The 26,998-nt window shown below is 44.1% G+C and overlaps 1 protein-coding gene across 2 annotated transcripts in view; it reads left to right on the top strand.

The window, feature by feature from the left end:
• The window catches only part of SETBP1 (SET binding protein 1), a 356,530-nt gene that overhangs the window by 312,538 nt on the left and 16,994 nt on the right, over positions 1 to 26,998 (top strand). For both annotated transcript variants that reach the window (XM_028098411.2, XM_088019447.1), the window contains exon 5: positions 20,528 to 20,698. In XM_028098411.2, coding sequence (XP_027954212.1) covers positions 20,528 to 20,698 — 171 coding nt within the window. The remainder of the gene's footprint in view (positions 1 to 20,527; positions 20,699 to 26,998) is intronic.

Genomic DNA, 26,998 nt, shown 5'->3' with positions numbered 1-26,998 from the left:
GTTGTGAGATAAAGAGCTTCAAAAACTGGAATTCGTGCTTTAAACAACTAGGGGCGAGCCTTCTCTGGCCTCTCTGTCTTGGCATCAAGCGTTCCCTGATCAGTGCCCAAGCCTTCTAGAGCATGGTGAGGAAGCGTCTGGAAGTTGAATCACCTCCCTGCAGGTTTTCCTGGATTCAAGGCACAGAGAGTGAGTGGAAAGGAATGGCTCAGAACCTGGCCAGACCAGAAGGGAAGGAGCTGCATGGTGCAGGCATCAAAGTGCTTGAGTAAGATGAATTTCTCAAGGGTCATTTCCACTGTCTTTAGGGTCTGAGCCAGATAGGGTGTTAAAGTAGGAGTATCAGATCATCTCACATTGTGGCCCAGTTCAGAAACCTGGTCCCTCTCCCAGCTGTATGTATTAGAAACTGATGCCTGGGTCTTGAGCTGCCTTTACCACTGTCACCCTGAAACCTTTACATAAGAACCTACCCTTACATGGTGTTAAGAAGAACTCTTGCCTTTCCCAAGGCCTTAAAATACAACAGACACATACCTGATTTTCTCTGGGTGATCACAGCATGCCTCCAACCACCCCACCCATGCCCCGGGGCCTGTTAGCATTGTCTAGAATTGTTGGAAGGCTCAGAGGGCTTTTGAAGATATATAAACAACCATGTTTGTGCAAAGTAAAAAAGGAGTATTAGACCACACTTAGACCTGTTCATCTGTACTTATCAGTGTTGCCCACCACCAACGACTACCTGTAGAGTGAAAGGCAATGAGGGAGGGAGTCAGTTTGCAAAATTCTGCTTTAGAAACAATATTGGGTTAAACAGAAAAATAGATTGGTGTCTATACGTACTTATGCCCATAAATCATCTGTTTAACAGAGAGAACGTAAAGAGATTTGACATTTGGTCATGGGAATATTATACTGTTGAGTCAGATGTCTTTATAAGGCATTTTTTTCATTCAGTTCTTATAATTACCATACAAAAGGAATTATTATCATGTATACTTAAGGAACACGAGACCCACGGTCCGACCCACAGTGTGCACCCACTAGGAAGTTACTCCCTAACACAGACAGTCCCTCGGAGCATTACCGAAAGATACCAAACAACAAAAGAAAATACGGCCCAGGCGTGATGAAGCTGACCAGCTACTTGTTTTGCTTTGTAGAGGCAGATAATTAGCTTGAGCTCTTGCGGAGCTTCCTATGAACTGGGCTGGTGGGGACGGGGGAGATTTTCCCTTCCATATACTATTTTAGGAAAGCCCAAAATTAAATCTAATTTCTGCAGCTGCCATTCGAAAGCAGGATGGCGGCAGCAGCATCTGGGGGACAACAGAGGCCCACGGAGCAGGGCAGAATATGCCGGGTGCAACTGAGAGCCCCAGGGCAGAGGGCAGAGCCACCTGCCCTAAAGTGGCCCCCAAGCCGACACGGAGCCTGTGCAGAAAGTGGGAGGAGAGGGTGGCTCCCCAGCCCCCACCCTGCATCTCACAGAGCATCTCGCAGAGCTCCTGGAGCGGGGGGAGCCTTCTGTACCTTTGTTCTCTCTCCGCCACGGCTTGTAAGTATTAGCCTGATGTTGTTTACTTCTTCTCCCCATCTCTCCAAGGAATATGATTCACACGTTTTCAGATTTATTTGAACAAAATGCAATAAATATGCTGCTTCAATTTAACTGCTGGCCTGTAGCCAGGGTTTTTAATGAATCTGGCCTGTGCTACTGAAGTGTTCCAGGATCTCCAGGGCTCTGGGCACTGTGAGATTATACACCCTGGTGTGCGTGCTCGCGCGCTCTCGTGCGCACACACACGTCCCTACCTCCTATTCCCTGGAGGGCCAGTGACTCACAGTCAACTACAGGTTTTTCAGAGCCGACTCTGGTTAAGATTAGCGGGAGCCTTTATTGTTCAAGGATTCCTTCCTCCCCTTTTCATGGCTGCATGGAAATACCATCTTTAATTTTTTCCCCTCTGTTGGAATCGCTGTACCCACCTCCAAAAGCTGCCATCATGAGCCTGGTCTCTTTTCCTTTGTTTCCTTACAAATGGTCACTAGACCAGGTCCAGCCTGTGAAGACTCCCATATAAAAAGAGCTGGCTCTGAGGGCTTAATGTGGAGCTAAAAGGACTCCGAATTGATTTTCACCACAACTAGCCATGCTTTTGAGAGGTGGGAGCAAACAGGAAGAGGGATAGCCAAAAACGTAGTCCCAGGCAGGGCACCCTTTTCCAGAAGGACAGGGAGGAGAACAAGAGATGGCTACAGCAGACATGAGGCACCCATCTCCTGGACCCCACCTGCCAGGAAATACAGCCAACAGAGGGTAAAATTGAGGGATCTGCAGAATGGGTCCCACTTGGGGACCCCAGCCTCCTCTCTCTGTAAGGAAGATGATCACCAGGACTTCCTTCAGCTTCAAAAACCTGAAACTCCAAAGTTTTGTATCCTAAAGAACACTTAGGCCATTATGGATGGGCATCCAGGAGCCCGCTCAGAGGGAGGGGCCTTTTGCAGGGAGGGGTGATTTTAGGCCCTGGGTGTGGTTGCCCACTGGTGATAGAGACAAAGAGGAGGCTCCAAAGACATCGCCTATTAATATGGTGGCCAGCTGCTGCCTCGTTGCTAAGGACACCATCACCCATTTCTCCTTTCAAAGAATACACCATAGTCTGATCTCTTCTATTAATACCAGTGACTTTTATTCATGTCAGCAGCCCACGTTGGCTTTTTCTCTCCCAAACTTACTATCAAAAGCGAATTACAGATTGTTCGGCAGAAGTCTGCCCACCTCACTCCATCCCCATCTCATCTAATCACATCCCCTAACGCGGCCTCACAATCATTAGGCAAAATAAGCAAAGAAGCTTGTGCAGGCAAATAGCACGAAAGGCCTGGCTGCCCTTAGTGCCTGGGGACGAGGAGCAGGGTGCAGGGGTCCAGGCTAGAAGCGCCTCACCAGCAGCACACAGCGGGACTGCCGGGAGCCTCCACTTGCTCATCAGTGCCATGACAGAATCCATTAAGTGATCTTTCCAGCCCCGAGCTTCTGTGGACTGCAGACTTTGGGTGGTTTTCCCTTAACATCTTTTACGCTCATAGTATTTGAGAATTAGACACTTACAGTTAAACACCCTCCTTCTCTGTGTTTCACTTTCTGGAAGTGGAATAATAAATAGCTCTTACTTCTGCTGTGATTCCTCAAATCATAAAAATTGCATCCTCTTATTTATAATATTCATAGAATTGTAGAATGTTTCTTACATAGACCAGGGGGGAAAAAAACACACCATCTTGGTTCTACTTCAAGTAGTAGTGTGAGTGGTGTGGTTCTGTGTGTGTCTCTCTCACGCCCCTCACAAGCACAGATGCAGCTCTGGGAAACACGGATTCGTCAATCACGTGATCTCTTCCTAGCCCTTTGCTGGGTAAACACTGTTAGAAACCTATGAGAAATATAGGACACAGACTCTTTTCCCAACTTACTAATTATCTTATTGGGAGGTCAGGATTACTGCGCATAATAATAATGATGATGGTGATGATGTTAACAACAGCGTACCTGTTAGGAGCCAGGCAGCATGCTAGGTACTTGATGGCTCTTTACTTCCTGCAAGCCTCGGCAGTTTCCATAAGGTATCTCGTGTGTATTTCCATTTTACCCACAAGGAATCTAAGGCTTACATTAATTCATTGGCCCAAAACTGAGCCATGATTGAAAATGTATGCGTTTGAGAGGTCATGTAACCAAGGGTTGAAGTGAATGTAAGCAAGGTCGACGGAACCGTGGTATAGGTGGATTGCTCCCTGCAAGGTCGGGGATATGGAAGTTCTGAGTCAGGAAGGTTACCTGCCACTTGAGTTCCTTTTTTTTTTTTTTTTTTAAGATTTTATTTATTTGACACAGAGAGAGAGAGAGAACAAGCAGGGGGAGGGGGAGAGGCAGAGGGAGAAGCGGGCTCCCGCTGAGCAGAGAGCCCAATGCGGGTCTCGATCCCAGGACCCTGGGATCATAACCTGAGTTGAAGGCAGATGCTTAACCGACAGCCATCCAGGCGCCCCGTTGAGTTCTTATTGAAAAGTATAAGCAGGAGCTAACCCTGGGCAATGGGGAGGAGGCACCAGTCCAAAGGTAAGGAGAATATGGACCCATAGTAGATGTTAAAAGGAACCCTGGAACACCATTGCTTTGCCACCTGCAATCCTCTTAAGCCACCGGCAAGCCTTTGATGAGCCCGTTGGAGAGAGACAGCGTCCACCTGCCCCAGCCTGGACCCCAGTCGCTCTTTACGCTGGATGTCCTTCAAGCAAATTCCTGGCTTGACAAAGAGCTGCCCCCAGATAATTTTGATTATTTTTCAAACGGTGCTTATAAAAACAAACACATTCCACTTATTATATAACCAAGGCTGGAAAAATAACGTTTTACTGTCAGTTTTATTACTTGGGAAATGTAATAATTTCCAAGTTTGAGAAATACAGTCCAGGAATTTTTTTTTTTAACTTTTGTAAATTCTTGCATTTGCTTTATTGGCCCTTCTTGGCTATTCCATTTGCTCCCTGAATTCTGGTTTTAGCCTCCTTTCTCTTCTTAGGGAAGCTTAATTCTCATGTTGATGTCAAATATAGAAGCTATTTTTTAGCTCTGTGTTCGTGGAGATTTTCCACAGTTGCAGCCTCATGGCACATTAATGCCGAATTTTTTTCAACAAGTTCTATGACTTCTTAATCCAACATTGGGCCATTATCTGCTTGTACCCAGGGCTAGCTAGACAAAATTAAGAAGTAAGCCATTTGCTGACAAGAGGTCTTTTCTTAAACCTTTGCCTAAAGAAAGGCTCGCACTCTTTCTGTCCTTTTTTTGGAGTCCAGACACTAAAGCATCAATCTGTATTCCTTATAGCCATGAGGTAGGAAGCCTGTTGAAGGGAAAGCACTTGACCGAGAGATTTGGGTTCAAGTTCCTGCTAACGTTTAGTTGTTGTGACACCCTGCCTGTGTTTCTTAACATCTCTGGGCCTCATTTTCCTCGCATATAAAACTTGGTTAATATTATCTACTTCATAGGGTTGTGGGGAGGTTTAGATTAAAAGTGACACATGTAATGAATCTTCAACCAAGGGCAGTTAGTCAGTCCTGAAGTAACCAAAAGGACTTCATTAAAAAGCGGCTTCCCTGTAAGGCAGCTCTAAGGTGTGCCCTCCTGAATCGTTGTTACCACAAGGCGCCCACAGCCCTGGGTATGGGACACATGACAGAAGCACACAGACGAGCCTAGACCTGACTGTGCTTCTCAGGCCTTTTCATGTCCAGTTACTATTGCATTTATTTGGTTTATCTGGTAGAAATGAGAGCTCTGTTGTCTTCTCAAAAATGGAAGTGATTCCCACTGTTGGCTCTCAGCTCTCCCATTACAATGGCCAGATGATTTCCCTCCCGTTGAAAATCACAGGAGACCCTTCTATTGACCCGAGATGCAGAATCAGGGGGACTTAGAGACCATAAGAAACCCTCAGGACCAAAGCGAGTGGCATGCCCAAAGTCATAGAGCTAAAGATAGTGAGCCTGCAAATCCCACCTCTGAGCTTCTGTGCCCCTCCCCCTCCACACCCTCCAGCTTTCCTGGTGACCTTAAACCCTGCACTGAGCACAGGAAGTCGCCCCTGTGGGGAGAGCTCCCGCCCAGCATGGTTCTAAATGAATCGCTGGGCCAGTGTTCAAACTGTTTCTGACAATATCAGTGAAACATGGCTCATTATCTATTGCACGTTCGCCCATCAGTGTGGGCTGTTTCTGTGTCAGACTCACCCTCCTGCTTACTATTCCTGTGTCTTCATGCTCAGAGTTTCACCTTGTGTGGTTTGCCTTTAGTGAGGGTGATAATCATCACTGCCCTTTCTCAATTATTACACTAATTCCTGCCCATTTTTATGTTGTATGGCACTGGCGTCTTTACCAAGGTCTGCCAAAGTTCCTTCTTCATTGTAGAGGCTCAGTAGATTTTTTTTTTTTGAATGAACAAATGGGTAAATGAATAAACACATGAATATTCCCAGCACATATCAATCCAGTGGTATTTATAACTTGCTAGACTGACTTCAGCTTACAAATTAAACAAGCCATGAAATTTGAATTTAGTAAAAGAACTGGCGGTGGGGGGGAGGGCCTCTGTGCCAACTAATAACCATCTTGACTATTTTTTAACAAGTTGTTAGCACGCAGTGGTTTAAAGCTGTAAGGTGTCTGCTTCTTCAGGCACTGCCCCGGGTGGCCTGGCGTGGTCCTGTGCCTCTGCCCGGCCCTCTCTGCTCTCCTAGTAAGGCTGGCAGCTTGCCGGTCCTCCGGTGCTGATGGAATGTCCACTCCCACTCATTGCTCTTATTTGCTCTTCTCTCCCCTAACCTCTCACTTTCTCTCCTGTGTTCAAAGCTTCTTTAATGGTCTGAGACCTGAGCATCAGTCAGAGATTTTGTATTGGGAATAAAGTCCTTCAAAAAGTATCTCAAATACCCAGCCCATGAAGATGGAAAGAAAAAATGAAACCTCAGGGCAGGTGTCTAAAAACCCACACTTGGAGAACACATACATTAGGTGGGGACTTACCTTCTGGGAAACATAACTTCCTAAAAGCCCTTACCTCCAGCTGTCCAAATGAACAAAACAAGATTTGTTTTACAAACATATGATTTAAACATGGCTTTGGGTGTCTTTACAACCTTCCCCTCAGCGTCTCCCCCATAGTGCTTTGAAGGGAACGTCTAATGCAGAATTTGCCCGATAAAGGCTGAGGAAGGGAAAACGAAACAGAGGGAGGCAGATGGGAATTATTCACAGTAGGGCACACTGGCTAACCGTTCCATGTCAAAGGTTCAATTTCCATCCTTGATTTTAAAATATTTTCTGTTGGCTATCTGCTCAGAAACACCCCGGGAGCAGCCTCCTTGCCTCTAAGGCAAGCCGTGGTAGAGAACTTTGTGTTTCTACATGGAAATCCTTCGGGACTTGCCACGTCCCTCAAGTGAAATCCAGACTCCTGGCACCATCCCCAGCCTGACCCAGGTCCCTCTCTTCTGTTACACTCCACCTGCCCACTCTAGAAGCTCTACCTCTATCGCAGCCACCTGTTTTATGCTTTGAGCCTTTACACCTGCTGCTGTTCCTTCCTGGGATTCCTTTCGTGCCGTTTCAGCCACTACCTCCACACTGTTAAAAGACCCAAATCAGATGTTACCTCCCAGTGAAGTCCTTCCTGACCCAGCAGGGAAGTCACCCATTCCCCTGCTTCCTCATGGCTCTTCTACCTGATCCCATTGTTCTTATCAGAGAGTAGGGAAAATTAATATTTATGGGTTTGTCTCCAGCTCTCTGAGGCTGGAGACATCTTTGTATCCTCACATTGAACTGGGGGGATGGCTACCCTGATTAATTCCATTATTGACGAGAAAACGAAAGCACAGAGAGATTAAGTAAGCTGCCCAGGTTCAGACCACCAGTAGCTTGTAGAACTATGATTTGAACACAGGGAATGTGGGCTCACAGCTCCCCCTTTGAATCACTTTGAAATGCTGTTTTTCCATAAAAATGATCATACTGGTTACCTTGTTACTTTTACTAGGGTGTCTTATTTTTTTTTAATTCTTTTTTTAATAATGTAAATTCTTATTCTTAATCAACCAGATCAATTAATCATATTTGTATATGAGCTATACAGGTAATAAATTCCATCTTAAACTATTGTTCTAGGAAATATGCTAGTGTGGCCCCAGGTGCGAGGGAAGGTAATGTAGGTGTTCTTCGCAGCTCAGGGGAGATTGTTATTTTTATTTAAATTTCTTGTTCCTACAACTTGGTTTTTTTAACTAAATATTTGACTACCCAAAGACTGGACTGTTTCTTATACTTTAAGGGTCCCCCAAAGGACCTGGAGTTGCTGTGTTCAGGGTAGGCACTGAAACTTTTGCTGAACTAATTAACACAAGAACAAAACTGCTTCCTTGTTGTCAACTACCAACAAGAGAAAGTGTCATCAGGTTGAATATTTAAGAGTCAAGAAGCTGTCTTACTGGGATCCCAGCTTTGAGAGCGTTGGGAGTTCGTTGGGATGGTAGAAATGCAGCGATGACTTGGCCAGCAACCTCTCTTCCAAACTGCCAGTCCTTCGTTCAGGCCTCTGGTGGCCTCCATCCTCATCACCTTGCATCTTACAGATATTATCTCATTTAATCCCCATGATAGCCCTCTGAGGTGGGTGGTTCATTAAACTTTTTTTTTAAATAAGGAAATTGAAGCTTTGAGAGGTTAAAAAACTTGAACAAGGTCAGATACCTGGTTTAGCAACAGAGCTGGGATTTAAACCAAGGGCCTTCTGACTCCAAGGTCACGGCCTTTTTCACCAGCTTAAAACTTTTCTTGAAAGGAGTCTATTCCACAATTACTGGCTATTACATTTGGATTCTGATTCCCTTTTACACAGAATATTTTTGCCTCCATGTCTTTATTTTACTTTCCTTATCCAACATCTCCCCCCATTTTTAAATAAAAATAAAAAATTTCCACATATTTTTTTAAACTTTTAAATATTTGTCAGAAAGAGAGAGAGAGGGAACACAAGCAGGGGGCGTGGGAGAGGGAGCAGCAGGCTTCCCGCGGAGCAGGGAGCCCGATGCGGGGCTCGATCCCAGGACCCTGGGCAACTGAGCCAGCGAGGTGTCTCATCCACAGATATTTTTGATCCTGAAAATCAAACCTCACCTTCCTGGTTCTATAACCCTGGATAGTTTGCAGCTACTTCTCCTGAAATGCTTGTTCCTTTTTTTTTTTAAATAGCATCCTACAATCTCCAGTCTTTGGAATCCCATTTATTGGCCTTCCAAATGAAATCCAGAACACAGAAGCCCTTATTCTTTTTTTTTATTATTATTATGTTATGTTAATCACCATACATTACATCATTAGTTCTTGATGTAGTGTTCCATGATTCATTGTTTGTGCATAACACCCAGTGCTCCATTCAATATGTGCCCTCCTTAATACCCATCACCAGGCTAACCCATGCCCCCACCCCCCCTCCCCTCTAGAACCCTCAATTTGTTTTTCAGAGTCCATCGTCTCTCATGGTTCGTCTCCCCCTCTGATTTCCCCCCTTCATTTCTCCCTTCCTACTATCTTTTTTTTTTAACATATAATGTATTATTTGTTTCAGAGGTACAGATCTGTGATTCAACAGTCTTACACAATTCACAGCACTCACCATAGCACATACCCTCCCCAATGTCCATCACCCAGCCACCCCATCCCTCCCACCCCCCACCACTCCAGCAACCCTCAGTTTGTTTCCTGAGATTAAGAATTCCTCATATCAGTGAGATCATATGATACATGTTGTTCTCTGACTGACTATTCCGCTTAGCATAATACCCTCGAGTTCCATCCACGTCATCGCAAATGGCAAGATTCCATTTTTTGATGGCTGCATAATATTCCATTGGATATATACATACCACATCTTCGTTATCCATTCATCTGTCAATGGACATCTTGGATCTTTCCATAGTTTGGCTACTATGAACATTGCTGCTATAAACATCGGGGTGTACGTACCCTTTCAGATCCCTACATTTGTATCTTTGGGGTAAATACCCAGTAGTGCAATTGCTAGGTCATATGGTAGCTCTATTTTCAACTGTTTGAAGAACCTCCATACTGTTTTCCAGAGTGGCTGCACCAGCTTGCGTTCCCACCAACAGTGTAGGAGGGTTCCCCTTTCTCCGCATCCCCGCCAACATCTGTTGTTTCCTGACTTGTTAATTTTAGCAGTTCTGACAGAAGTCCTTATTCTTTATCTCTGTCTAAAGACTAGATCCTCAGGAACTGGACTGACTCCCTGTGAATATTTGAATCAAACGCAACCGTCTCTTCACCAGTTCCAGACCTCCCCAATGACTTTCTCTCTCTGATTTCACGCCCACCAAGGACTTTTCATCCCCATTGTCCACTTCTGTAAATTTCCTCACACTCTTCTCTTGAATGACCAAGAGACCTCCTCCGATGCACTAACTATTAAAATCCTCCCCTACCTTTTATCTGAAATCATATTCTCAGTCTTGCCTCATGTAATGGCATGTTGTCTGTTAGCCCTGTGTATGCACCACACACTGATTGGAACCAACAGAGGCATTATCCAAACCAGACATATTCTGGGCCACTTTGGGTCTGGCAACAGTGAAATTTCCTTAGAGGATGGTTGGAAAAAGTGCACTGCCTCCCATTTCTTGAACAGAGGCTTGCATAATCAACCAAGTAGAAAGAAATGTTGAGGTGCATTTAACCTCATTAGTTTCAGTAGAACTGACTCTCTCCAGTCCATCAGAGTTGAGCTACATTAGTGAAACTCAACTATTTCCAAATCTCATTTACATAATGGATGAGATGTGAAATGAGCCCAACGTGAGGGGAGCCGCCCGGAGGCACTAAAGTTTATCACAATATGTAAGAGTCCTTTTAGATCATTGCATTAAATTTCCACTAACAAGGTAACAAATTAATTGTCTGTATTACTGTACTAGCCCAAAGTCTATTGAGTGCAGAGTATCAGTGAGGAAGCAGTTGAAGTTTCAAGAACTGTGGGCAAGAGGGATGTTTAGAGGGATGTGATGAATGCTACCTTAGCTCTCTCTTCTGCCCCTTTAAGAAATCCTCGGCACCTCTGTAATCTGATGGCGGACTTTGGCTTTATTAGTGAGGTAAGCGAGGATGAGTAAATCAACTGTATCAGACAAGCCTCAGGACATCTAGAAATTGATCATTCTGCCGAAATAAGCACTCAGTGTTTATTAGCTGGGAGTTCATCACTATCACTTCTCCTCATCCAATTCCTAAGAGATTTCAAAGCCATCATCATGGTATTAGCTCGTCTGACTGAACTACTAGAGATAAAGATTAGGAGATCTATCTAATGATGGGTCTGAGTTTCTGTGATTTTCTTCTTCTATTGCAAAGAAGAGAGCTTTTCCAGCACACATTCTGTGTCCATATGTGTATGCCTGTACACAATCAGAATGCATTTGCCTTCTATAGGATGGATTTAAATACTGGAACGAAGTAGGTAGTTTGAGGAAGAGGCCCAGTAGAGGTTTTGAAACAATACAGTTTGACCAAACATAAATCGATGACTACTGAACAAGGGGGATATATGCTAAACTGACATTTCTAGCTGACACAGTGTGTCTATACAGTGGGTGATATTGCACTCAGAAGAATAATTTGATTCTATAACCACATTATAATCCTAACACCCATACATGGTCAGACTCCTACAGATATGTCCGTGAGAAATGAGTGCATATCGGACTGATCTTTCACAAACGGGTAAATATGCATTTATCTATTTATACATATATTTATAGACACACATGCACTTAAGCTCCTGATATCAAGCGCTTTTCTCAATGTGGCTTCTAAATAAGCAGTAATCAAAATGCAAATAAGGTGACCCAGTTAGCATCAAGATCTGTATTACCATGCAGATGTGTTCTGCGTCTCCACACTGCAACGGTAAAAAGGAAGACACTACAAAAGATGCTTATATTAACCAGCCTTGACTGCTAAGCCCTTTATATTAGGAAGAATCTAGGGAAGGCATTCTCAGAGTCAACGGTCTTATAGATTGGATCAAATCTCTAGTTTTTGGCTTGGTCTGTTTGCAAACTGCCCGGTAAGTGTACAATACCGGGCGTGTACCAAAAGAGCAAGAAGATGGCTTCTTTGAAATCTCAGGATGGAACCCTTGCAGCTCAGTGCCAACATGCCAACCTGAGACAGGCCAAAAATAAGGCCGGGGGTCAGAGTCAAGGCTCTGCTATCCTCTCCGTGACACGCTTGACAGAGCCAAATCTCAGCCCCTGTCTGGGATGAGTTGCCCAGGAAGGACCAGACTAACTCTAAACTTGCTTTGATTTTACTTTACTGAAGCTTCTTTGTGTTTATCTGTTGATGAAGCCTGTGACATGCTTATGTACATGACAGCAGCAAATTCCTAAGCTACCTGATCTCTAAGGACATAACAAGAGCATACTTGGTGCATCGTAGTATTAAATTGGTTTTAATTACATGTATGCATTGTTTCTTCCCTAGTGAATACATCTTGAAAGTCCCTTTGTTATATTTTTCAGAGAACAGCTACCACTCTATTGTCTCCACATTTTTTTTAAACGTGGGAGCAGTTATATCAGCATACTGTTTGGTTGTCTGTCCGCCCTTTGTCCTTCTTTGGTGTGTACACATGCATCTGTGTGTACATGTGTGTGTGCATGTAGGAATCAACTTAGGCAGGCAAGGGTTCTAACCTGAGCTTAGAAGTATCTATGAACTTTAAGCTGTTTACAAAATGTGTTCACTGTGCATATATATATATATATATATATACACGCTTTTTCCCCCTAAGAAAAGGTTCTGATGTCTGAAATTCAGGAAGATTAAAAACCTCTTACTCAGTATGTCTCTCTTTGCAATTTTGAAATCTGATGTATTTCCATTCTGGATGATGTAATTGGGTGCTTCTAGAAAACACCTTTCATCTGAGATGAACTTTTCACTATGGGATCAGGAGAGACTGACTTATGCATGATTAGAATTTACTGCATCAAGACTCTGTGAAGTTATAAATCTCTGTGAGGTTCCAGTGGACAAAATATTATCCTCTCAGCCCATTTCTGCACTCCTGAATTAAGAGAAGGAAGAACTAATCAGATTGTTTAGCGGTTTCTCTGAATCTAGAGAGTGCGGAATCAGAATAGTAGAGCTAGAAGAGATTCTGACCAGTAGGAAAATGAAGCTTAGTGAGATTCCACGTCTTGTCCGAGTTCATCCAGTAAGTGTGGGGCAGATCCTGCAATAATTCAGTGTCTCAGAACTTTTGTCTAACACTCATATCAACAAATTATTTGTCTCTGATACAACTTATTGACGCTAAGTACTCATTGACTAATTCCTTTGTGTCAGCCATATGCTAGGAAGATAAAGGAAAAGAATATAAAGTCTCTGCTTCCTAAAGAGTTTAAATCTTATAGGGGACACACATAACTTGAACATATGAAATAAGTTTATAATGAGAAAACTAGTACTAAGACGATATAGTGCTAAGAAATAATAATAATAGTTAACACAGGTGAGTGCTCATTATAGCTAGGCACCATGGTAACTTCTTTTAGATGTGTGTTAGTTTTCTATCACTACTATAACAAATTTCCACAAACTTAGTGGCTTAAACAACACAAATATATTACTCTACACTGTTGGAGGTCAGAAGTCCAAAACGGATTTCACTGGGCTAAAGTCAAAGTCTCAGTAGGGCTGCATTCCTTTCTGGAAACTGTGGGGTAGAATCTATTTCCTTGCTTTTTCCAGCTGCCAGAGCCTATGCGCATTCCTTACCTTATGACCCCCCTCCTCCACCTTCAAAGCCACTAACGTAGCATCGCGCTGACCCTCCTTCCAACACCACATCTCTCTCTGGAACTCTTCTCGTCCGCCTCCTTCTTCCACTTTAAAGGACGCTTTGATTCCATTTCGACCACTTGGTAATCACGGATACTCTCTGTATGTAAGGGCGGCTGAGTGGCCACATTAATTCTACCTTCAGTTCTCCTTTGCCATGTTACATGACACATTCGCGGGTTCTGGGGAGGAGGATGTGGATATCTTTGGGACCTGGGGTTTTATTTTCTGTCTACCATAATGTGTAAACTCATTTAATCCTCACAACAGGTTCATTTCACAGATGAGAACACTGAGGCACAGAGAGTTGATAGGACTTGCCCCAAGTCACACGGCTAGTGAAGCAGGTAGTCTTCTTCCAAAAATATATTCTCTATTGTATATTCTCTATTTTCTACTACATGGAAATAGGGGATTAAAAAAGAGGGCTGTGTGTGGACTAAAGTAGTTAGGGCAGCTTCCCCCAGAAGATTTGGGTCTAGAACAGATGTGTTTTCTCTTTGCCCATTCATCCACCCAACACTGTTGCGTATCTAGTATCTGTCAAGCTACGTGCTGGGGAATCAAAATAAAGCAAGACATGGTTCCTGACCTGTAGGCAATGTTGCGTTTGCCTCCAGGAATGTCAGAGAAATCAACCAGTAATGACACAAGAAGACAGAAGTCTGTCCAAGACGATAAGACATAGAGAGGCTCTAACTCTACCCAACAATGGGTGGTGGGTTTCATTTTTGCCAATGGCCTTTCCAACCGTATCTCCTAGTGTGTGGTTTTTATGACTCATCCCAACCACCCTTGTCTCAGCTGCACAAAGAAGGCTTGTTATTCCTGCTTCTACTCTTGTTGTTTCCCAGTCCTGGTAGAGAGAGCCTCCTCCTTCCACTTCTAGTGATTGAATTTTGTCTGTCAAGACTGGGGTTTCTGTATTTTTGTCTGTCTTCCTGAGTGGATGACTATTCATGTTCTCTGTGCTTAATGGTGCCTGGCACGCACAGGTCCTTAATGAATGTTGAATGAATAAATGGATGAGCACAGACCACCTCAGATCCCACGGAGATCTCATTTTCCTCCTAATTCCCGAGGGACTCATTTGGCTTCCTGTCTTGTTTGGTTTTCAGTTTCCTAAGTCTTTCTGTCCTATGTCACTCTCCACTTCTAAACTTTCTGTGCAAATACAGGGCTCACATCTTCCGAGTTGTGCTAGTAAGCGCTCAAATAATTGTGAATTTTAAAATGATTAACTCTAGGCTCACTGAATAGCATTCTGTTCAAGAGTAACCTTGCCTGAATTTCACCTCACAAGGTCCTAGAATGAAGTAAAACTTATTTGACACAAAACACATGTTGAGAGAGTCACTATGACGGAACAGGCTGTTTACTGTCCACGGCACTGGGCTCAAGGGGGAGGTGGGGTTGAAATCCATCCCATGCTCCTCCCTCTGGACCTGGAGCAATGGAGTTGCATGTGCACACAGGAAGCCAGGTCTTTTTCTAATGTTCACAGTGGTGCCCTCCCTTTGCTGAGATTTGGGTCCTTGGAGCTCTATCCCTCAGATACTGTATGAGTGAATAGCAGAGGCTCTGCCTTTTGATGATTAAAAAACACCTTAAGATCTTTCTGTGTCCTTATAAAAAGTAACAGCTGCCTTTGTGCTATGCCAAGTTTATTAGAATGCAATTCTTAGAAAACAGGGACTTCAATGGTTTTGACAAGTGCTGTGTCCCCGGTACCAATAAACATTCAATAAATAGTTGTTGAATTAATGAATACAATGATGCAACAAAAATAACATTTTTCTTGACTTTGGCACAGAAAAATATTGTTTCCCAAATTCTAAAGGTATCACCTAGTGCTTGATTCACGTTCTTCTATAACATATATCCCCCTATGTGCCATGAGTGAAGTTCATTTGCAAACAAGAAAAAAGAGCAATGGATCAATCCAACAATTAGTTATGAGAATGGGAATTATTATCAAGTTTTCAAGAGTTTTTTTGTCTTGTGCAAAATATGTCACTTACTGGTTTACCCAAAAGGGAAAGAAAAGAACATCGAATTGAGTCAACAGGCATGGATTTCCACGCTCTTTCTTCTGCACATGTGATGTGTGAGTTTGGATCAGAAATCATCTGGTCCTCTGTGGCTCAGTTTCCTTATCTGTTATTTGGAATTTCACCATCTGCCTTTTGTCATCCACAGAGATGCTGCAGGGGCAAATGGCATAATGTATGTCAAAGCTCTTTGCAAGATTAAAAGCCACTGACTGCTCAATATACCTCCCAGTGCATGCCAAAGCCCTGCATTCTGCAGCATGAAGGGGGCCAGGGAGGTGGCTGAGGAACCCAACCACCATCTCAGTGGTGTCAGGCTCTCTCACTATCCCAGACTAAGTTTTGTCACCAGGAAACAACTGCATTTGCAAATCATATAATTAAAAAATTAATTAAGGTGTTCAACAAGCCTATATTAATGACATAGCATTTTCTAGATCTACTGCTCTCTGCAGTGGATGTTACAAAAGGAATTACATATGATCACTAGTGATGATTCCATTAGCCCCTCTGTTTTAAAGAAATTGTGACATGAGGACCCATCAAGGAGTCAGGATCTAGTTCTTACCACTTCTTACCAACTGTGTGATTTTACCTAAGTTACACGACCTCTGTAAACCTCTTTTGTCTGATCTAGGAAAGGGGAGTATCCAGTACTCCTCCTACAAAGATTTTTGTTTGTTTGTTTGTTTTCCCCATAAAGAAGATGAGATAAAGTAGCTTTATAAACCTAGAGCAACATACAAATTACTCTAAGGTGAGGCTGGTTTTTATTATCCAAGGTCACAGAGCTCATTAAAGGGATCCTGGGAACATCAGCCACCATAGACCCTGCTTTTCCTTCATGACCCCTGTGACCTTGAACAAGCCGGGGAAGAGGTAATTGAACAGCAACTACTACTTTGGAAGAAACAGAATCAAAATATTGAAGCTATTGACTCACCCTTAAGGCAGTAAACAGTGCTTTGGTCTCTGACCTTTTCCCATCCTGGGGCAGTCAATAACCTGGCCGCTAGATGCAGCGCCTGCCACTGATTCTGATTTGGGAGTACTTTAACCTTGAACCAAACTCCAAGTAACCAAGGCAACAGGAAGTCAGCTTCTGCATCGGAGGACTGGGAATCCATAAATCAAGTCCCTAATGCAAACACTGTGTGCAGGTGGAGGTTTGAGGGGATAAGTGGTCTATGAGAAATTACGTTTGAAAATGAGTGACTGTCCCTCGATACACTACAGCACAGTTTCAAAGACTTTTTTACAAATGTATCAATAGAGGTCAACAGGTTATTAGAATGTTTTCCTATAGGTTTAACTTTGAAAAAATATTTCCTCTTGGCTCTGTCTTTTAATTATGAACAGATGTTGGATCCACATAGTTATTAGCATTGTTATTTCCTCCGTTAAAAACGTCCTGGCCTCCAAATATGCGAGCCTCAGTACAGCCTGTCCTGAGCTGGGGTTGACGGATGTTTCGAATGCAGGCGCCATGTGTGTTCTCCACACAGTCTGCTGTCTGAGGTGGAAGTGACCCCTTCCCACATCAAAGCTATGCTCACCTTTACTCAGGTCCCGGGGTTAGTTGAAGTAACACATCTCAATGATCCAGGGGTTCTTTCTGGTGGACTTCCAGCTTCACGCATCTCCCTCCTGCAGAGAGAGGGAAGCCAGGCCCATGCTGAGAAGAAAGGTTCCAAATGTCCCAGCACTCCGCCCTCATCCCACGTCTCCGAGAACTTGCTTCTGAACTGTTTCACGCATGTCCGGTCATTTGGGCCCCTGTCCGTGGAACCTCAGCTCCCACTTGGAACAAAGGGAAATGAAGACTTCTGGTGGCCAGGCTGCCCGGTGCTCTCTCCCCGGGGCGGGGGGGGGGGGGGTCACCCACCCCAGGCCCCCGAGCCCTCGGCCCTCAGGCAGATTTTGGGGATTCCGAATGCTGTTAGATTTGTCTTTGTTGACAGCTTATCTAATATACTTGATTCATGTATGCTATTTCTGAGATTGTTTCCATAATCCTTTCAAAACCCAAAAATGTCTGAGAAAATGTCAGGGCTCCTTTTTTTCCTTTTTCCTAATTGTTTTTCAAATTCATTGGATGGCAACTAACAGTTCCATAATCTAGAAAATCCTAAATTATCAAGGGTTTCCAAGACAGCTTGAATAGTGACAATTTGAATTATGGAGTTTTTAAGTGTCATTTTATTACTTTTAACATAAACACTTGAGTAGCAAAGTATGCCCAATAGAGGTATGATCGAATGAACTTTAATGAAATGATGTGGACTGAGACTAATTTGGATGGTGAACATTTGCATGAAAATGGGTACAACGAGAATGACTCGAAATCAGTTTGTTCCCAAGTGGGAGTTAAATATCCTCCTGCTCATCCTGTTTGCGGCTTGTTCCCTGAGCCTGTCATAATTTGCGCAAAGAATGACCTGCCCAACCTGTGTCTGCAGGTACAAGGATGACGCATCAGTGGGTTTTTCCAGAGGAGCTGTTACCCAACAGAACTCTGGGACGGCTTGGACTTCCACAGGCGCGCTATGGCTATGGAGGGCCCACCTGCCTCCATTTAATGGAAGCGTGCCCCGGGTAGCACGGCGAGTACCCAAGTGGGGGGACCGAACTGGGAGGACTTCCATCAGACCCGGGGCTGCTGTCCCCAGTTGAGATTGTTAGCAGCCAGACGTTCAAGCATAGCATTCTACCCCAAAGCCTGTGCTCTGGTAGACTTCTAGATTTTTACTCCCAAAGTCTGTTTATTTTCTCAAAGGAAACAAAGTTTAATATGTTTGTGGCTTGAAAACTATTAACAAGAAAGAAGGCTAGGGAGTAAGTATAAAAACTCCCTCTTCCTCACCAAACTTTGCTGCGCTCTCCTTCCTGAGAATAACCACTGTTAACTGTTTGGCTAGGTCTCCTTGTGGGTGGTTCTGTATGTGTGTTACATGTGTTATGCGTGCGCGCCTAGCCCATCCCTGACACCCCTGCATATTTCACAAATGGACGTCCTGCCCACGTTTGCTGCCCTTCCTAGCTTCCTGATGGTCATGCCTTGCAACCTTTCTGTTGCAGAATTTGATGTCCGCCTACCTCCACTGTCAAAATGCTATGAAAAAGAAAATCCAAAGAAGTGTAAATGGCATTGTTATTCACAACACCAGAGGGGGAGTTTCAGAGGGTGGGATGGAGAGTGGGAGGAAGGTAGTAGTAGGTCAATGAAAATGTCAACATGACTTTCTTCCTTAGATGCTTATAGGTGCTTTTTCCAGGTGCGATGCTAGGGCCTGTGCACCCTCGATGTGAACAATGCTGTGGGCTGACCAGGGCAGTGGACAGGTGTTAGAAGATGACCAGCTGGGCCGGGCTGATCCATGGGTCCTGGATTTAGCATCTGGCTACTTGCAGACTCCCAGCCCTGACATTAGGGCTGTGTGACTTTAGTTAGTTATCTCTTAACCTCTCAGAAATGTGTTTCCCTCATCTGTAAAATTAAGAAACTGGTATCTTCTGCGCTACACACTTCATGGGGCTGCCACTGACCACCCCCCCGCCCCGAGCTGCTTTCACTGTGGTGGCAACGTAACATTACTTGGGGAGAGGACTGAATCACCCACGGTGGTTGGGTTGCAAAAACAAGGGTCAAGAGCTGTGGGATAAAGCCCCATTTGTTGTTGCTGTCAGTGGCAGGTAGCCTAGAAATGAAGAAATTCTGCATGGATGACCATCTGACATGGATTCAGACACGCCCAGCCTCTGGACTTGGGCTTGGATGAGTTGGGAGCCACATTCCTGCAGCTGGGGATGCAGACGGGGCCCAGAAATCCTTGGGCAGGTCAGGGAAGAGAACGGAGCCTGCCAGCTGCCTTCCATTGCCCTGAGGAAGCCGCAGGCTGCAGTACCGACAGTGGTGATAGTAAGAGTAATAGGAACAGGAAACACTTCCTTGTCCGGGAGTCTGTGCCGGCCACTGCTCTAAGCACTTTACGTTAATTGCCTCCGGGATCCTCCCAACCACCCCTGTGAGCCTATATGGTTCCACCCCATTTGTACAGCTCAGGAATCTCAGAGCTTGGAGAGGGTAAGCAACTTGCTTATGATTACACAGCTAAAAAATAAGAGAGCCTGGGTTCGAACCTCGGAAGCAAGGTTCCAGAAGAGCTCTCTAATATGTTATATAGTTCCAGGTCCTTACAGAGGCGCTTCACAAGAGGTGCTTTTCAGCATCACAAAGGCATGACTTTTGATGCTTCTTAGGACCAGAGGCTGAAAAGCCCCCAAATCAACTTTCGCTCGGTCGTGGGGACTGCTATTACACACCAGCCCCCACAAAGGCATCTTTTGCTCCAGCAGACCAGCCTCTCGTCTGGATCATCTTCATTCCCCACCCAGAACTTAGTGTGTGCTCTTCTTGGCGCCTAGAATGCCTTTCCCTCTTCCTTGATGCTTTAGCATAAGCTCTGGAAAGCCTTCCCTCACTTCTCCCCACACTAATCCCGAACTCCTTAGCGCTCCCCAAGCACCTAGGACATGAATGGATGAAGGACACCCAGGCCTGCCCTTCTGTGCCTTCCAATTTTTCCTTCTCCTTTAGTCTCATGTCCCCAGCCAGATGACATGAGAAGCTAGGGTGGGGTGCCCTTCTCCCCTTCACGCTGCACACAGCACAGCCTCCGTGAAGATGGGCTTCTTGAGCCATAGGAGACAAAGGGTAGCTGCTGGCCTCTCCTGCTTCACTGGGCCTGCCCCCCTGCTTCCACGGAGCCAAACTAGAATGTTGTCACCACTGATCTCAGCCACAAAACCAAAACCAGTCATGCTGCTAATATTTTTTTCCTTTAAATGTTCTAAAATTTCATTCTTGTTCTACCAGAAGGAGGTCAGGTGAATTAACAATTCTCTCAGCTCACTTTCAGGTTTTCTGTTGTCTGTCTTCCTGTTCTTTTCAAATAACTGCAAGCTTCGGGATTGTTCTTTTGTAGGGATGCCAAGCCCCCACCTAAAAGTGGACCAAACGGCACCACATAGTAAGAATGAGGGCTCCGCGTCCACCATGATGACCAGGAAGAAGCCAGCCGCGGTTGACAGCGTGGCAATCCCCCCGAGCCCAGTGCTATCGCTCCTTGCTGCATCTGCAGCCACGTCTGATGCAGGTGAGCACTGCGCAGAGGCTTTGGGTCCACCCCTATGAAGGTGGGCACGGAGAAGGCCCGCGGGGAATGTGCTATGGAATGTAGCTTCTCCGCTTAGCAACCTCCCGTAGACACCGAGCATGCTTCTGCACTGAGTTTTCAAGATCAGCTCAGGACCTGGGGGCAAAGGCCCATGAGTAGCAACTGAATGATAACAGTATTAATGGCTTTTTATCAAGCCTTAGTAATTATTAATCTCTGCATCAGGGCCTTATCTGTGTTAATTTCACGTGACTCATAAAAGAGGTCTGTGAAGTAAATACCTACGCCCTCAGTTCAGAAGAGGAAGCCAGGAGTCAAGAAACTCGCCCCAGGAACCTGTGGACAGTCAGGATGCCAACATAGGTCCAGTACCCTTGCTCTCCACCACTGGATTTGATTAGCTCCCTTGCTCACTGGGGGTGGGAGACAGTGATCAGAGTTTCTCAGAGGCCTTGATTCATTCCACCCTATGATGTCAGGAATTCCTCAGTAGTCACCAGACCCTTCACTGGCAGTTGATAAAATATAAACTCCTTCAGACGTCCCAGATGCTCTGCCTTCTGCTCCCCACATAATCTCCCACCAGTGCCTGCACCAACCCTCACTTTGCCATGTTTATCCCTCCTGCCAAGAAAGTGGACCTTGGGCTTGGCTTAACGCTGTTCTTTGAGGACAGCCTTCCTCAACTCCTGTCTACATCCCACAGACCTTGAAGGCCCAGCCTCCCCGCCGAATGCACGCAGCACCCACTGTCTACCATGTGTTTACTACCTACTCAGAGACTACAGAAGAACTGTCTTCTATTCACTTCTATTGTACATACCTCAGAGGTGGAATCCATGATTTAGTTTCTTGCTTCCTTCATGGCATACAGAATGAGGGCACAGCGTGGACTTACTGCACTGGTAACTGTTCAGTGTATTATAGTATTTAGAAATGCCTATTATGATTAGAAGCCCAGGAAGAGGCTCATTATTGATATTCACTCTAAACTCATCTTCTCAGTGAGCAGGATGCTTAGAGCAAAGAACTCAATTTGTCATCATCCCTACCTCCTTCATGGAAATTACTGGTAATTAGAAAATGTGCCCGATTGAAATAACAGAAGGAAATATTTGGAGTGACATTTCCCAAATTGAGTTCTGCAAAATATTAGTAAGTGTCTTGTGATAACAGATATTTTCATAGTTAAGTGAGTCTAGGGAATGCTGCTTTATACCTGCTTCCTTTCCGTAGGGCTTTTCAGAGCCTTTAATTGACCAGTGTCTGCACTGTGACGCTTCAGGGAGGAGAGACTCAGAACTTTACAATCTTAACTGACCACAGAACCCATTTTTCTGGCAATAGCTCTTAACATCTCTTGGAAGTGCCATTCTCCTCAGCCATTTGGGAAATCTCGCTTAGGAGGAATGGGATAGTCTCTCAAACAGGATCGTGAATCTACCCGCTGTTCACATGCTAGGTGTGAAGTGAAAGTTCTTGGTGGAAATGCCAGGTAAATGATGCCTGCAGTGAGAACAGGAAGAGGTCAGAGGGAAAGTTGTAGGTGAGTGAGGAAGAAACTACTCTGAGACTTGACAAATGGGAGCACCTTTGCAGGAGAGTATCCAGGCAGAGGGAGCAATGTGGACATAGTCCTGGATGAGGAGCTGGTGCCAAGCCTGGAACTCTGAGAAGCGATCACTTGGCTGGAGTGAATGATTTGGTTTGGAGTCTGCACTATCCACCCCAATAATTACTTATGCAACCTTCTTGGTTAAGCTCTGGAGACTTCCCTTTATGGATTTAGAAATTAGCCTGTATATTTCTGCCTTTGCTTGCCAAGCCCAGATATTTCCCAGAGGCAAAAGACAGGTGGTCCCCCCCATTTTCCTCCCCTCTTGGCTCTTTCCATTCAGAGTGAGAGAATGCATTCTTGGGACCCCATGCTTTCACGGGCTCGCCTCCTCTATTTGCACTCAGTCATTTACAAGTATGCCAAACAGGCATAGAAACAGGTGGGTATTAAACTTTTAAACCTGCCTCTCTGGTAATCAGAGCTGAGCCAAAGCTCTCCTTTTTCAGGATGCAGGAATGGGCTGTTTATTTTTGGCAGTGTTAAAATGAGACCCTCATTGAGAATTGCATAGATTTGGTCCATTTCCGGGTCTCAGGCTGCTAAGCAGAACTTTGGGGAGAAAACAAGCCAGAGATCTCCCCAGGTGCTGGAGGCCAGACCTCCCTGAGATTCCGCTCCTCACAGATATATGGCTTCCCACAAACCTGAGAGAGTTAGGGTCACACAGCCTGGGCTCGTGTCCAACGCCCTGTTTCACACGCGATGCACACGTGATTGCTTCCAAGATTCAGAGATCTGCCTGAGGTCACGCAATTGGATCGGAAACCAAACTTCTTGATTTATTGCCTGGTTTCCAGTGGATTCTCCCTCTGTCATAGCCCCAACATTAGCAAAGGCGGATTTCTTTCTCCCTAATTATAGACTCCTACTTCTTTTAGGAAATAGTGAGTGAAACTCATCATTTGATGCATTAACCACAGGCAAGCACACAGTAGAAAGTTAATAAATAGTATCTTGGTTTGATTTCTTTCAGTTGTGTGCTTGTGCATTAGTCATATATATTTCTGCTGAGACAATTCACTTCATTTTTGTTTTCTTTGGGGTCCCTTTCTCATCTTTCACTATAAGCAAGGTAATTTAGAAGTACTTCTAGCCTGGGGCACCTGGGTGGCTCAGTATTAAGCATCTGCCTTTGGCTCAGGTCATGATCCCAGGGTGCTGGGATCGAGCCCCACGTCGGGTTCCTGCTCAGCCAGGAGCCTGCTTCTCCCTCTCCCGCTCCCACTGCTTGTGTTCACTCTCTAGCTGTCTCTCTCTCTGTGTCAAAAAAAAAAAAAAAAGTACTTCTAGCCTGTTTCCAGTAGGTCATCATTTTCACAGAGTGGTTTTGAAGACCCAGACAAGTGCACAGTGGGCGGGGGCGGGGGGGGGAGGAAAAGAGAGTTAAACTAAGTGTCTTCAAAAGCAAAAGTAATTTAAGAAATCATGTATTGAGATACAAAATATACTGAAGGAATTCAATTAATTAGAAATTCTTTTCCTTTTAAAGTAATGAATGCAAACATATCTAGTATGGCCCTGACACATAGTAGATGCTCAATAAATAATCACTGAGTGAAATGGATCGTGGTGAGGCGGTAGCTTTGTGATAAAACAACACTAGACATGGAGATAGACATTGGAGAAAAACATGCTCCATCTTGGAAGTTAACAATCAAATGGAAAACATTTGACGGACATGTGGTAGGCTGTTGGTTAATACTTGCCAAACGATCCGTCAGTCTAGAGTTCTAACAGTATTTTTTCAAATAGGTGATCTTGGGTTTTAAAAAAAATTGCCCACCTTATTTTATAAACATTGTAAAATGGGAGAAATGGATGTGGGTCAGAGGTTTAAAAACATGTATTTTCTAGCTCAAGTGTGTGGGGGGCGGGGGTGGATGGATGGGTGATTTTGTGTGTGTGTGTGTGTGTGTGTGTGTGTGTGTGTGTTTTGTTTAAGGCAATTTTTTAGCTTCTCGGAGTCTGGGAAGCATGCTTATAAAGTTATTGATTTGAAGGAAGAGGCAGAAGACGAGCTGCAGGAGAGGGAGGCCAGGTGGAGAACATGTCAGTTTGTGAGCTACTGGGAGGGAGGGATGGCCGTGGCTGCCACTGGGGCTCAAGCAGGTCAGCCTTCGTGATCAAACTGCTCAATCGCTCTCGATCAGCCACAGTCCCCGGCCACAGTGCAGGGTCTGATTCAAGCGAGCACTACATCATCATTGTGAGTAATTAGGGCTAATGCAGTAAAGGCTTCAATAAAGTTTGTTCAAAGTGATATAGAATTTGAAATAACTTCTATTGCGCTGTCCCAATCGTGATTTAATAACCGTATCAGATAATCCATACCTGAATAAATCAGGCTAATTTTTCTGCTCTCCTACATATTGACCTAACTTCTCAGGAATGTCATGCAATGTGGAGAGAATTTGTGATTTCACGACCAAAACATCCCCCACCTTTGTATTTCAGATGAGGCTACATTAGTAAATACATTAAAAATTCTGTAGGAACTCAGTAAAACGCCAAGAAAACAATCTCTACAGTCCTGCACCTGAAAGTCTAGTTGGAACACACACACACACACACACACACACACACACACACACACACACACCCTCAATATCCTTTCATCTTAAATCCAAGGAGAAAAAAACATGTATCAGGGTTGCTATCACTGATCAAATCTCAACTGCTCAGGGTGTGGCCCAGTAGAGATAACAGCGGGAGGCAGGTGGGCACAGCTCATGGTTTCTATCTGTTTCGTATGAAGGCTAATCCATTATTCTCTAAAACTATATGATTGGCCTTGTTTAAAACTACCAGAGCCTATGAGTAAGTGGAAATACTGGGTAGAAGGATGGGTAAAATAGATGAGGGGGATGAAGGAGGGCACCTGCCGTGATGAGCACCGGGTGTTGTATGCAAGTGCTGAATCGCTAAATTGTACACCTGAAACTCTTATTACACTGTATGTTAACTAACTGGAATTTAAATAAAAACTTAAAAAATAATAATGAAAATAAAATAACAAAGTACAAAATAAAGGACAAAAAAACAAATTTCACAAGTATATTAAATGCTTAGACATTTTGCTTCTGAAGGCAGAGACTGGTCTTAGGCAAACCATTTAATAATTAACCAAACTATCAGCACCATTGGAATGGACATACACTTGTAATCAAGATGCAAAACCTTAGACTTGACAAATTACCTTCACAAATAAAAGAATACATTCTTCAGTTTAATAGAATTAGAAGGAAATCCAGTATCCTAGTAGCTGGAGCAAAATAATCACGAAAATTGCTTCTGGCCCCCATATTCTAGCATGCCTGATTTTTCGACTAACCAACTTCCATCCATGGAGAGGGGCCCGGAATAATGAAATCATATTCAGATGCAAAAAGCAATGAATTCTTTTTCAATAAGAATTGTAAAATTATTTATTTTATTTGCTTTGTGCCTATGTGAAATCATCATCTGATGCTCCTAACCAAAATAGTGTATCGATTCAGCCAAAAGTCTTGTCTTTTAAACTGAAATAGAGCAAATAAATGTACATGTTAGTAGGATTTGGAACATCCAAGGGCTCTAAGTATACAAATTGAAGAAGTCTTTAAATTATAAAATAAATTCCTGCAAGGCCAGATTAATCACTTAAAATATACAATAGAAAACTTTCAGAAAAGTCCTAGGGAAAATAAAGCTTTATTTTATTTTATTTTTAAAGATTTTATTTATTTATGTGAGAGAGAGAGCATGAGCGGGGTGAGGGGCAGGGGGAGAGGCAGGCTCTCTGCTGAGCAGGAAGCCCGATGCAGGGCTTGATCCCAGGACTCCAGGATCATGACCTGAGCTGAAGGCAGATGCTTAACTGACTTGAGCCACCCAGGTGCCCCCAAAGCTTTATTTTAAAAATGAATTATTCAGCTTGCCTGAAAAGTGCTGCCTATGGACCCATGTGGAAGCAACACAGAATGACTATTTGCCTAGAGAGGTCTCCTGAATGTGGGGCTTATGGAAAAGCCCCCCTCCCCTTGGCTCTGGGCCATGAAGAGACTCAATAGGGTTGGAAGCTGCTGTGCTTCCCTGAAGATCCCATCACAGCAAAGGCCTTCTGTAAAACCTCCAAAAATTCTTTTTATTTTTGCCCCAAAAGGAGGAAATAAGCTCTTTTCTGATTTCATTAATGGACAGCTGAGCTGTCCCCATGGCCGCAGCTATAAACATCCCAGAGAAGGACCAAACTCTCCAGAATCTAGCCCCTGCCTTCTGCTCCAGCCACATCTCCTTGGAAATGTTAACCAGCACCAGACTCCTTTGGAATTCCACTGTCAGAGTGTAATTTTCAAAAAAAACAAAAAAACAAAAACCCTAAAAACTCATGTCCAAAATTCATTCAACTCTTCAACAAGGAAACCAGCTTGGTGATAAAGCTGATCCAAAGAAGAATTAGAGGGGCAGGACGTTATAGGAATGTAAGCATTGGAGAAAAAACATCAAGCGAGATTGCTCAGTTAATGTCCTAATGGGCGATAAAATCATAACCTCCGGGTTTATCTTTTCTACCAGTCAGAAATCATTTGCATATTTTCTGAGCAAAAATCTTCAGGTTAACATATTACCTGGCAGTAGTGGTTAGCAAATCCAACAAAGGTACATTTCCCTAGATAATTAAT

Source organism: Eumetopias jubatus, unplaced genomic scaffold (genome assembly GCF_037043125.1).
Source record: "Eumetopias jubatus isolate StellerSeaLion01/CBP00866 unplaced genomic scaffold, mEumJub1_p1.0 scaffold_16, whole genome shotgun sequence".
Classification (NCBI taxonomy): domain Eukaryota; kingdom Metazoa; phylum Chordata; class Mammalia; order Carnivora; family Otariidae; genus Eumetopias; species Eumetopias jubatus.
This window is presented reverse-complemented; position numbering and strand designations above follow the sequence as displayed.